General features: G+C 31.0%; 2 protein-coding genes across 7 annotated transcripts in view; both read right to left on the bottom strand.

The window, feature by feature from the left end:
* Window positions 1–528: 528 nt before the first annotated feature.
* LOC127874551 (transmembrane protein 144-like) overlaps window positions 529–14,168 on the bottom strand; it is a 29,889-nt gene continuing 16,249 nt past the window's right edge. For all 6 annotated transcript variants that reach the window (XM_052418930.1, XM_052418929.1, XM_052418928.1 and 3 more), the window contains one exon: window positions 529–2,461. In XM_052418930.1, the coding sequence (XP_052274890.1) occupies window positions 2,366–2,461 (96 nt within the window). In that variant the 3' untranslated portion in view covers window positions 529–2,365. The remainder of the gene's footprint in view (window positions 2,462–14,168) is intronic.
* On the bottom strand, window positions 9,040–13,692 carry LOC127874550 (uncharacterized). The gene has a single exon (XM_052418923.1). It carries the CDS (start codon window positions 13,495–13,497, stop codon window positions 11,821–11,823), a length of 1,677 nt encoding a protein of 558 aa, XP_052274883.1. The 5' UTR covers window positions 13,498–13,692; the 3' UTR covers window positions 9,040–11,820.

Consider the following 14,168-nt stretch of genomic DNA (forward strand, 5'->3'; position numbering starts at 1 on the left):
GAATAATTTGGAGAGTTCTGTTTTTGTCGTTAAATTTTGTGAAACTACGAAGATTGCTTATATAACGTATAAAATACGTATAGCGTGTGTACTCGGCGGAATAGCTCAGTAGGCTAAAGCGTTTTTACTTCAGGACCGTGGCAGGACCCTAGGGGTCACTGGTTCGAAACCTAGTCCGGGCTATGTTCTTTTCCTTTTTTTAATTTTATTCTTGATTTTTTACTGGAGCTTTTACGATCCAATGTTTACATTTATCGATATAAAGCATTTAATGATTAAGTTAAAAAATGCCAAAATCTGTGAAAAGGCCCCTTTAATACTTGTTAAATGCGTTTTCAATAGACTTTATCACTATTAACACTGTTTTTTTTCATTTTTGGTATCAATCTTGGACAAGAATTCTGAAACTTTTCAATTGAACACTCTATTTATAGGTACCATATAATTTTACTTCAGAGAACTTTTCATCCATGCATACAAATAGTACATGTACAAGTTTGTGCACTAAATGATAATAAACTAAAAATGTGACAATTATATATTTATAGTAAAATGCAAATCAAAGACTGATTGCTATTTTTTATATAAAGATACAATGGTTTCACGCTTTCAAAATGTGAAGCAACTTACAGTGGAAATATGTAGAGATTTACAGACTAAAATACTTTGATAAATAAACTTGAATTTGCAATACCGAGTTTGCAGATTGTGTTTACCGCTTCCAAAGTGAGGATTGAGTGTTAAACCGATGTACCTGCTACAGAAAGGTACAAAGATAATGTTCAATAGTTTTGCTCGTCCTGACATTTGTTTTCACTTTTATAGTGTAATTAGTACAATATGCACGAACAGGCAGCATTTCGGTAATAAAACATACTACATAAGCATATATTATACTACAACAGTGTAAGTCCTTTTTATTATTGCATTTCACACACCAATCTGACAACCGTTTTTTGTTTACTTAAACATTTTTTTTTATGGAATACAATATCTATGAATATCATAAAAATATCCACCGGGCATATCAAATCATACAGGATTAATAATTGGTATGTTTGATCATAAACAAATACAAACAGTTAAAAAAATATAATAATTTGCAACCAAATAAAAACTATATATGTATAGTGCTCTAGTTTTCTATATATCAAATACATGTATAATATTCAATCCAATTTCCTAAAAAGTAAACACAGTTGTTGAACTGTTCGGCACATAATTATTTACTTAAGTAATTACATACAATTAACATACATATTTCCACAAAAAAATAAAATGTAAGAGTATTTTATTTATATCACAATTGCATATTTGATAATGCGCATAAATTGTATTGTGAAATGTACAAAGCATATCATTTTTCTTGTGAAGATATAACTTTTGTTAATAGTTTAAAAATATAAAGAGAACCTATCGTAATAAATAAAAAAGTTGTTTTTACAAATGGTGAAGAGACTTTGTGATAATAATTTTAATATTTAATGCCTTGCACTCAAAACAAGGTGCATATTTAAAATGGTAATCCCTATAAGTTACAACAACCTGACATAGTGTAGGAATCTTATAAATGACATGGAACTGACCATTACAAAGTATAATTTGCATTGTTACAATGTTTGAACTACAACACACAAACAACCAATACATTCATAATATTAAGACTGGGTTTGATAAAGGCCTAGATCATGAGTTTTAGAATAAAGACCCTCCATTGAGCATTGATTCACAATAAAATATCTTGATCTAAAATATGTCTGCCTGTCCACGAGAATATATACATACATTTTTTTGTGGGTGGGGGGTGGGGGGGGGGGGGTGAAGGGGGGGAAATAAGGCTGAAATTACTTTACTATACATAGTTTCATCAATAGTTAAGAGTTTCCTAAATAATATACAAACATGTGCACAAACTTTTTCACAAGTGTAAACAAATTCCTGACATGAAATGTCGCCCTGAGAGATGGGCCCTTGCTTCTAATAAGTCATACATTTATGTATCACACATATGAAGTTGGACATTACAATTTGTTTTCAGCAGTTAAAATAAGTATCAATCAAGCAATTACTGAATTACTAATATTATTTTTAAAAACCAAGACAAGGGTAAACGTCCTCCGTTATTACCGGTATATTTTATCAAAGTAAGAAAAATCTCGTTTAAAATTTACCAGTGCAAGGCTTTAGGTCTTGTGTTAGGTTTGATCATTGTGTTTGTATAGATGTAAAACCATAAGTTATGCAATTTGTAGAAAACAACTTGTAGAAACTTTTGATAAAGAAACTAAAAGGTTCACATCCCAGGCTTTAAGTTAATTTCATGAATTCTGCCTTTCATATTCCAAACTAACTGGCTCAAGTATGGTTAGCAGGAAGGTGCTTTCTTGGAGAGACCACAGAGAATTGATCCAGTGATAGTGACGGACATCGCTAGCAACAGCATTAAAATATTCCTGCGACCCTGAAATATAATAGATGTCAGAGTTGTACCTTTATGATACACATATCTGAATGCCTCTATGTAAATCTGAAAAATTCTGCTAACAATCAAGTCACTTATTACTTAGAGTAATGACTTTTACAACTATCTTTTGAAACAGGTTAAGAACACACAAAGAAATAAGCTGTAAAAAAAAGCATGCATATTTCTTAAATTATTACTTGAGGCGAAAAAAAAATTGCCCCGATATATAAAATACTAAAAAAATTAGCTATTCAACATTTACCAGTACTGAGCTGGTGTACATATGAGTAACCTTGAACTTTGAGGAAGAAAGAGTTGTAATATATGTCCTCTTATTTAATTATTACAGTCAATTCAAAATCCATCAATATATTGCAACATTAAGGTAAGAGTTTTTAAGCTTTTTTTATTTATAACAAAATTTGACCTCCAAGTTTAAAATAAAGCCAATCTTGCTCACTGACGTCTAGGTGTTACCTGGACCTTTGAGGTAGGTAGATGGCTGTTAAATGTCATCTTATGATGATAAACCTTTGTGGGAAAAATTCATCAGTATGTGACAAAATTATGGCTTGGACTGGAATTTTGGACTGACAACAAGACAGGGAGATGACCATAACTCAAAAAAGCCTGATGAGATTTCGCTTTTGAACTTTGTCTCCATTTTATGCTAATAAACATCTTCTTAAAATCTTTTTTTTTTTTTTTTTCCTAAATAAGATTTTTTTTTTTTCCTGTTTAAATGCTTTTATTCATTCATAATATATACATATACACACAATTTGCAAAGGCATGTTCGTTCATATACATAAATTACCATATGTAATTTGTTTTCGCTATATTAATACAATCATTACTAAAGCTGATTTAGGATCATACTTCCTTCAACCTTTTTACCTTTTTTACTTAACTTAAATAATTATTTATGTATAGCAAAATAATATTATGAGTAAATTCTTAAACAAGAAAAGGATCAGATTTACAACTATGGCTACAGTGTTCAAAGAGATAAAACCTAGTACATTTGCTATTGTCATTAAAAATGGACCTTTTGAACAAAGTTTGATTTTACACTTTTAGTGCATTTTACAACACAATCGATATAATCTTTATGATAAATATGTAAACAACATAGTAACACAAGAAAAGAGTCAGATTTACAGCTACTATGGTTACAGTGTTCAAAAAGATAAAACCTAGTACATTTGCTAGTGTCATTAAAAATGGACCTTTTTAACAAAGTTTGATTTTACACTTAGAGTGCAGTTTACAACACAATCGATATAAACTTTATGATCAATATGCAAACAACATAGTGACACTTGATTAAGAAAACACATTTTGCAAACTTTTTTTTTTTTTATTCAATATCATACATACAATGTAAACATGTATATGATCATACAATATAGTGATATACAAAGCAATAAAGTTGAGACATGTTTTACAAGATATGCTAATATATATATATTTTTTTTTTAGAGAGAAAAGAAAAGCACAACAGAGTAATAGTTATGAAAAATGATGAGTTGTATAAAGTCGGAAGAAAGCATACTGGACTTGTGTTTTTTGTTTTATATTCACAATGATCTTGTCAGATTAAAAAATAAAAATTAAAAAAAAATAAATAAACAAAACTATTTTAGAGAGATAAACTAACATTAGGGTAAAATGTATATAAGTGGACAAAACATTATGAGAATTTAATCCGATTCCATTTTTGTTCAAAGATTTGTAATGTGTCATTACTGAGGGCTATTTCTTTCTCAATCTGGATTTTTAGTTTAAGACTATGGACAAAGCAATTAAAATTTGGTACTTGTTTTTTGTACTTCATGTTTAAGATAAAATATTTCATCAATATAACCATAAAATTCACAATATTATTACAGTCTATTGATTTCAATGAGTTAATTCCGAAACTTACATTTAAGAAAGATAGTTTAACGTTAAGTTGTTGTTGTTCAAGAAAAGATATTAATTGATTCCAAATAGGCTGGATGTGTTTGCACTCCCAAAAAAGATGTTCTATAGTTTCAATGTTTTCAAAGCAGAAGTCACACAGATTTGAGTTAGCTAATTTGCATTTAAAGAGATATTTCTTTGTAGCTATAATTCTATGGATGTATTTATATTGAAAATTTCTCAGTGTGCTTTCAATAGTTGCTTTATATGGCATGGTAAATATGTGTTTCCAATTAAGTTCATTTTCTTCAAAAAGGACTTGCCATTTATTTTGGATTTTGGAGTTTTCTGTAGGGTTTTTAATTTGTAGTGTGTAAAATATTTTATTTGTTTTGTTTTTTCTTCCAAGTATGTTTTCTACAAATGTTGTTTGAGTACATGGTGTATTATTTGTATTGATTTCAGATTTAATATGTATGGGTATACTTTTGATTAGTGTGTAGTACTTCAGAAAATTATTTGAAGGTATTCCGTATATGTAGCATATATTATCAAAAGAGTAGAAATCCTTAATTCTGTAGTCATATAATTGGTCGACATATTTAATGCTTCGTTCAAACCAGTCTTTATAGAAAAGCGTCTTATTGTTTGAAGTTATGTCTTTATTGTTCCATAGAATTGTTTTACTGCTAGTTTGGGTTTCTAAGTTATGAGTGACATCACTCCACGCTGATAGAACATCAGATAGAAATATGTTTTCGTTTGCAATGTCATGTAAGATAGTATTGCTGATGTTACATTCAAAGATTAAGGAGTCACCATATTTTTTTAGGATTTTCTGGTAGAATAATTTCCATTTACTCGTATTGGTATTATCTAGGTATCTTTTAACCCAGCTGCATTTGATTGCATTCAAGAATGAGTCAATGTTCGTTAATTGAATACCTCCATTTTCTACAGATTGAATTAACTGAGTTCTTTTTATTTTATCAGGTTTACCGTCCCATATGAAGTTAAATATTGCTGATTTTATATCGTTAATAACATTATTTGGTGGATTTGGGAGGACTGTTAAAACATATATCAATTTAGGAAGTGCAAACGTTTTCAATACTGTGTTTTTTCCGATTAGTGTAAGTTTACGATGATGCCATGATTTTAAGCAGTTTTTAAAATTCTGTAATTTAGGTAGTATGTTTTTAAGAACTGTATCCTTTTCATTATTTGTGAAAGTAATTCCTAACGTTGTGGCTTCATCGGATGTCCAATTAAATTTCATTTCTTTTTTATATTGAACATTACTTTGTTTTAATTTACCTACTCGAAGCACAGTGCATTTACTTTTGTTTAGTTTAAGACCCGATGTCATTCCGTAAAGGGTTAGCGACTCTATTAGGTTATGGAAAGAATCGTAATTGTCATTTAAAAAATAAGTTGCATCGTCAGCAAATAGGGATTGTTTGATTTCTTCGTCAGGTTCTAGTGATATGCCTTTTATGTGTTTATTTGATTGGATGTGATGTGATAGATACTCGATGCAAATAATAAATAGCGATGATGAGAGTGGACATCCTTGTCGAACCCCTCGTTCGATGTTAAAACTGTTCGAAAAGAAGCCATTATTAATAATTATACTGTTAATATCGGTATAGAACAGTTTGACCCATTGAATGAGACTTTCACCAAAGTTCATATTTTCTAAGCAAGAGAACATAAATGAATGATCAAGCGAATCGAATGCCTTTTCAAAGTCTGCAAAGAATATTAGACCAGGATTATTTGAATTGTTGAAATAGTTTATGCATTCTTGGATAAGACGAACGTTTTCACCAATGTAACGTCCTTTTATGAAACCAGATTGAGATTTTGAAATGATTGTTGGTAATATTTTTTTTATTCTGTTTGCTATAGTTTTAGTTGCAATTTTATAATCATTGTTTAGTAAACTAATCGGGCGCCAGTTTGCTAAGGATTCTAAGTTTTTTCCGGGTTTTGGAATAAGTGATATAATACCTTGTTTTTGTAGCGTAGTTAAGTTTTCGTTGTTAAATGAATAGTTAAGTGAATTAATTAGATGTGCTTTTATATCATTCCAGAATATTTTATAAAATTCGATTGTGATGCCATCAGATCCTGGGCTTTTGTTATTTTGCATTTCTTTTAGAGCTAATCCACATTCATATTCATTAAGCAATCCGTCGCACAATTGTTTTTCCTCCTGGTTTAAAGCGTGATGTGTATTTTTAAAAAGGGTGTTATTTTCAACATTTTTTCGTTTATAGAGGGTTTCGAAAAATAAACGTTGTTCTTCTAGTATTTGAGTTCTGTTTGTTATATCTTTGCCATTGACTACTAATTTGTGTACAGTTTTTTGTTCACTTCTACGTTTTTCAATGTTTGCGAAATATTTTGTATTTTTTTCATTGTGTTCAACATGCTGTGCACGCGCTCTTAGTATTATTCCATTGAGATGTGTATGATAAATTCCATCTAATATTTGCTTTTTTAAAGTTATTTCATTTTCAATGTCGGTGGTATCATTTGTGTTTGTTTGATGCAATTGTTTTTCAAGTGTTTCAATGGTTTTGATGGTTTCATTTTCAAGTTTGTGTGTTTCTTTTTGTTTAAATGATGTGTATCTAATTGTTGTGTTACGTATATTTCCTTTAATTACTTCCCATAAGGTGTTTGGGTTTGCATCTTTATTATTTTGAACTGTATTTAATATTTCCTGTTTTATTTGTGTTTGATATTGTGTATCTAATAAGATGCTGTTGTTAATTTTAAAGTATCCTGGGCCTCTTTCAGGTTGTATATTGTGCAGTTTAAGTTCAACTAGAGAGTGGTCAGTCATAAACCCTGGTTTTATGTTACATGTGTCAATTATGTTGCAAAGTGATTCAGATATTAAAAAATAGTCTAATCTACAAAATATTGTTGGTTTTGTGTTTGAGTGCCAGGTGAATTTGCTTTCGTTTGGGTATATTGTACGCCAGATATCTATCATATTGTAGTTTTCAATTATGTTGTTTAAAATGTTTCTATTTTAGTATGAGTATAAAGGTTTCCATTCTTTTTATCTAATAATGGGTTCAGGACAGTATTGAAATCACCACCGATTATAATATTTTTATCGTGGTTATTGATTATAAAGGATTGTAATGTTTCGTAAAATGTGGAATCGTCTATGTTAGGGCCGTAGACGTTGATTAATGTTATTTGTGTTTCGTGTATTTTGATATCTATACTTGCTTGTCTGCCAATTATTATTTCCTTAAAGTTATCGACTGTGACACCTATATTATTTTTTATCAGAAAGGCAATGCCTTGTTTATTTGTATGTTCTCCACTGAGATAAATTTCTCCGTCCCATTCATCTTTTAAGGTTTGTGCTAACGTATGTGTCAAGTGACTTTCTTGTAATAGGCATATACTATATTTTTTGTCGTCTAACCATTTGAAGATTTTAATGCGTTTGTCTTTGTTGTTTAGCCCTTTAGCATTTAAAGTACATAATTTAATCATTTAAAAAGGTGGAGGGTGATGTTAATGATAGTTTGTGTGTGCTTGTCCAGTTAGTTTCTTTTTTTAAACATATCCAGTTAGTCTCTATTATAAGACATAAGATGTTTACACATACGAGCAAAAATAGAAAACAAAAATTAGGGATACAAACAGATGAATATTCCATAGAAAGAAGAAGTAAAAAGAAATAATGGATAATGTATAATGGATCTTGCCTATTAAGATGAGAGAGTTGTGTTAAAAACGAGTTTAAAGACATGAATAACATGTATAATAAAAAAATAGTGCGTGGTCGTTAGTTTTTGTATAAATGAAATATTTATGAAAAAAGGAATATAATTAGCTCATGAGTGTAAAAATGTATATATATACATATACATATACATATATACACATACACATATATACTTCATGTTCAATGTGAGTGTATTATTTCTTTTGCGTGGTTTGTTACTTTTGTCATTTTTTCTTTTCTATAAGTCATTAAGCTCAACTTATATGGATGTCTATCTATGGATGCAAACGTATAAAAATTCCAGAAAAGCGTACGTGCATTCGTTCGTGCGTGTGCGCACGCGGTATTGTGTGTGAATGTGTGTGTGTTTGGTGTATGCGCGTGCGTGCGTGCGTGTATGCGCGTGCGTGTGTGCGCGTGTGGGTTTGTATTTGCACTTGTGCGAGCCGATTTGTTTTTCTCTAAAGAAGACTAATTACATACATGTTCGTATACAGTACAATAACACCAAGAAAAACAACAACACTATGATCAAAATCATTATCACCACTGAAAAAAACGATAGCATCGGGGGTAATCTAGGATACATTCTTTTTCAATTTTGAGGCTTCACAATTTGGTAAAAGTTCTCCACGTAAGAACCGTATGTATCAATTATTATGCCCCGTTGAACACTATAACTGTGTCTTCATGCAACTGCATCCAAGATGATATCGTTTTGCCATATGTTAGTGGTTACTTTAAAAGATTAAGTTAATCAAAGATGTCAACAAATCGTAGTTAAATTCACTTAAATATATGTAACGAAACTATAAATATTATCTATAATTGATTTATAGAAAGTTTGCAATAATATCCGATAATCGGTTAATCTTATGCAGTTTAAATGATTAATAACACATTGGACTAGTCTTATTTTGGGTACAAATAGCATACTACCAGTTTAATCTTTTGCCATCTTATCATTTATCTGTTTACATTTTTAACAACTTGGTACAAATCTGCATTAGATCTATAGTAAATGCATACTATTCAACAAGTTAAACACGTATCCTGTAGCATAAATATCGGATAATTAGCTAATCAATCGGAGTGATTGTGTGTGTGTGTGTGTGTGTGTGTGTGTGAGGGTGTGTGTGCGTGTGCGTGTGCGCGTGTGTGTGTGTGCGTGCGTGCGTGCGTGTGTGTGTGTGTGTGTGTGTCTTAGTGCGTGTGTGTGTGTGTGTGTGTGCGTGCGTGCGCGCGTGTGTGCGTGCGTGCGTTTGCACTTGTGAGAGTAAATTTGTTTGTCTTACAAAAACTAAACACATATATATTCGTATACAGTACAATAACACCAAGAAAAACAACAACATTATGGTCAAAATCATTATCACCACTAAATAAAAGACACACTATAACTTCGAGGGTGATCTAGAATGTATTCTTTTGCAATTTTGATGTTTTACAATTTGATAAAATTTATCCACGCCTGGACTGTCTGTATCAATACATTATGCATCGCTGAACAATATGATTGTGTCTTCATGCAACTACATCCAAGATGATAACGTTTTTCTACATGTAAGTGGTTACCTTGAAAAGAGTTAATCAAGGATACCAAATGTATATAGCATCACTACAATTATGTATCTATAATTGATTTTTAGGACGTTTACTTGTCACAATATTATCCAATAATCGGTTAATCTAATGAAGCTAAAAAGGCGAAAACACATTAGATTAGCCTTATTTTGGACACAATAAGCATATCAAAAGTTTGTATCGATTGCTATCCTAATTGACAAATTAAACAAATGTCCTGTTGCATAACTATCCGATTATCAGCTTATCTAATGGAGCGAAAAAAGCGAAAAAAATCTATTAGATTAGCATTCGGACCACTTGCTATATATTACAAAAATGCATGCATATATTTTATCATTCTAATTGTTATAGGTGCATTCATATAAAATCGGTCTACTTGAACATCTTATTACATATTTTACAAATAATACCTTTTTGCCGCTTTATAATTTTTTGCATTAATAAAAAAAACTTATTTTTTGATATAGATTGAAAAAAACTAGCCTTTTGCAGTATACAAATAATTCATTAGATTGTACATAGCTATCCAAAATCGTATTTAAAATTCACACAAACGCATATAGTTAAACTGTAATTATGTATTTATAATACAGTTAACGAACGCTTTTATGCATTGATAAACGAACTTTGTTTTTATAAGCTGAAAAACACAAAAAAACTACTGTATGTCAATATACAAATAATTCGTTAACTATTATTTTCTATTTTTAGGAGAGCTTGATGTCTTATAAATGTGACAAAATTATGATTCAACATATCCCTTTAACAAAAATCACCAGTGCATGGTTTCAAGCATCGTTTCCTCGTGAAAAACGCTTATGCGTATACTGTTCGATGAAAGATAGAGTGCACACATATTATGAATTGTTAAACTGTTTGAGTATGGTGTTCCATTCTGGCCCTGTCCATTTGCTGTACTCGTCAAATCGTACTTGGGTAATTGTACCACTTGCTGTTTTCACGTACAATTTCCCTTCCCAGGACCAAGCTGTTTCATTTCGTTCTTGGTTCAGTTTACGTTTTATTGACATCAAAACAGCTTGGTTCAGCTTTGTTAGGTCGTCATTTAGAAAGATGCCAGAACCTTTCAGGCACCTTCTATTTTTCATCACTTGATCTCTCTTGTACCTGGACACGAATTTCACAATTGCTGCTCTTGGTTTACTATTGGTATCTCTCTTGCCTAGTCGATGTGCTATGTCAATATCGTTTATGCAAAGATTAAGCCCCTCGATCTTCTCATTTAGAAATTTTATTATTGCCTTGCTAGTGTCTTCTGCCGTTTCACTTGTCGTTTTATTGTTATTGTTAGTATTGCTCGCTTCGGCTAACCCTGCTATCCGGATATTATTCCGTCTTCCATACTGCTCAAGCTCGTTGAGTTTACCTGATTGTTTTTCCATGACCCTAATTATGCATGTTTTGTCATGTTGTTCACTTTCCTTTGCTTTCTTCAGATCATTTTCAAGGCTTTCAATTTTCCTATTTAATTTGTCACTGTCGAGCTCTTTTCGAACAACTTTGCTTCTAGAATTTCAATTCTCTTTTCAAATGGCTTAACTATTTCTGCTTTAACCTGTGTTGTTATTTTAGTTACCAATTCCTTTGTAAATGAGTCGTTTTTATCTATAAACGATGTCAACTTATCGCTCATCAATTTCAGTTCGACTTTCAAATCTTGAATTTGGCTCTCTATACTTTCACCCTGTGTTTCAGGGATCGTTTTTCCTTTTGATGCGACTATTTTACCTTTTTTCTTCTTTTGTTTTTCTACCACTACTTCACTTATACTTGACTCTAACTCACTCCCGCTTGTACTAATGTGCTTTCGCTTATCCGCCATTTACTATTTTCTTTTGAGAAGTATACATATTTTGATCTTGTTGTGCAGGCGTGTGTATTATTGTCAGTTTACACATATGTCAAAATGTACACATTCAATATGGCGACATCCTCTTTTGAAGCATAGCGTGACCATGTGCACTATAAAAAGTTTTTACATTGTAGTTGTTTTTCAATTTTAAATGAAGTCGTATTACCTCGTTACAAGAAAACTTCCATTTTTCACAAATACCACTTTAATCCAGTGAAAATATTCACTTTACTATGTTTTATTTATTTTTTTGCTCTGTCCAAAAATAACACGTCCTCCCTCAAAGGGAAACAACTCTAACCTCCTTTTGCAAACTATAACTTTCCAAAAAATTCCTTTATTTGATTCATTTGTTGTGTTTGCATATATATTTAAAGATAATTTTAGGCTAGCCTTAAGTCCCTGAAAATTTGGAATTACTTCTTTCCTTTTGCATTCAAAAATGTACTTTTTAACTTCCATGAAAAGAATAAAGCAGCTGTCATTTACGTTTGTATCACCAAGAAGGAACATTTTGCTGTTTATTACTATTTGTATCTTTGCGTTTTTTAAGCTATCCGAGATATCTTTAATAAGTATTTTTACTGTGTTACAATCCCAGAATAAATGGGTAATTGTTTCTTCTGACATTTTGCAAAAAGTGCATGTTTTACTATCGGACAAGCCCATTTTAAAAAGGTGTGAGTTTGTTCCCAATATTCTGTGGATAATTCTAGTTTGTAACCATTGAATATATGTATTATTCGTTTTTTTAAACACTTGTCCATGGACATTTTTCCATTGTATGGAATCATCTGCAAAGTATTCATTCCATTTTGTTTGGCATGTGGGGATTTCAGAGTTCTCTTTTAACATATTGTATAGTAACTTATTACAAGAATTCAGAATGATAGGTTTTATATAGGTCGACAAAATGGGATATGAATGTACTTTATAATCTTTTAATTTTACATTTTGCACCGAGACAATGTATGTGGAAAGAACCTTTTTTATACCTTCATAATGTAAAAAGTTTACCGGTTTATTCATTTTTGCTTGTAGCTCTTGCAGTGACAAAATCTGCCCACTGTCTTTAATAATATCTTTAACAAACCGAATGCCATCATCATACCAATATTTCCAAAAAATGTATTTATTGTTGATTAATAAACAGTTATTAAAAAACAAAGGCATATCTACAAGTTTATCAACAGAGTCAATATTAATACTCTTAACAAAGTCAGAATATATTGTTAAAACATCTATCCAAAAAGCGTTGGTTATATTTTTAACAGCTGAAATTGCGTATAAACTGCCTGTATTACATAGTATATTAAAATCTATTAACTTTTTAGCCAAGGATGTAAATTTGTTCTGGCCTTGAATAACTTTTCTTATCCATGATAATTTTAAACTTTTTATAAATGCATTTATGTCCACCATTTTGAGTCCCCCTTCATCAAAATCTTTTGTTATGACTTTTGCTTTGATTTTTGAAGGCCCTTGCCACACAAATTTGAGAACTTTATCATTTAAAACTTTACAAATAGCCTCTCTGGGTTGTGGCAAAGAGACAAACAGGTGAATAAACATTGGAAGTATCAAGGTCTTAACAACAGTTATCCTACCTAAGGGAGTTAGCTCTCTTCTGTTCCAATGTGCAATGATATTTTCTAATTTAACTAATTTGTCATTATAATTTTGCTCAATCATTTTAGGTAGATCAACATCGAAAGTTAAACCTAATAATTTAAATTGGGTACATCCCCATACTAGTTTCCATCTTGCTTTTATGGATTGTGTGCTGTATTTTAAGGCTCCTATCCAGACAACATGAGTTTTTTCAAAATTTACATTCAGGCCTGAATATTGTGAGAAGGAGTGCAACAATTGTAATGCAATATTCAAGGTTTCTTCTGACCCGTCCATTAATAAATAGGTATCATCAGCAAATTGTGATATATTATCTTATATTCTTTGTTGTCAATTGTTATTCCCTTCATTTGCTTACATTTTCTTATTTTAATAGCTAGTATTTCTGCACAAAGGATAAATATATATGCTGAAATAGGGTCTCCCTGACGACAACCTCGTCCTATCATAAAGAAGTCTGACAAAAACCCATTCAACTGGACTGCATTTTCCATATTATAAAAAAAAAAGCGCTATCCAGTTCTTAAACATTGGCCCAAAGTTAAAAAAATCAAACACTTGTTTTATAAAACTAAATGATAAAGTATCGAACGCTTTTTCGAAATCAATTAGCATCAGTAGGCCAGGGATTTGGTTGCACTCAGTATAGCTCATAATATCATATAATAATCGTGTGTTATCTCCCATGTACCTGCCTTTAATGAAACCAGTTTGGTCATTATTCACTAATTTGTTTAAGGTTGACTTAAGTCTGTTAGCTATCGTTCCTGATGCTAATTTATAAACTGTGTTCAACAGGCAAATTGGTCTCCAATTTTTTCAAAATTGTTTAGGCTTACCCTCCTTTGGAATACAAGTTATAATTCCCTGCTTTTGAGTTATTGAAAGTGACCCTATATTATATGAATAATTAATGCTTCTTACAACAAATACCCCCAATTTTTTCC

This window comes from Dreissena polymorpha, chromosome 3 (genome assembly GCF_020536995.1).
Source record: "Dreissena polymorpha isolate Duluth1 chromosome 3, UMN_Dpol_1.0, whole genome shotgun sequence".
NCBI lineage: Eukaryota > Metazoa > Mollusca > Bivalvia > Myida > Dreissenidae > Dreissena > Dreissena polymorpha.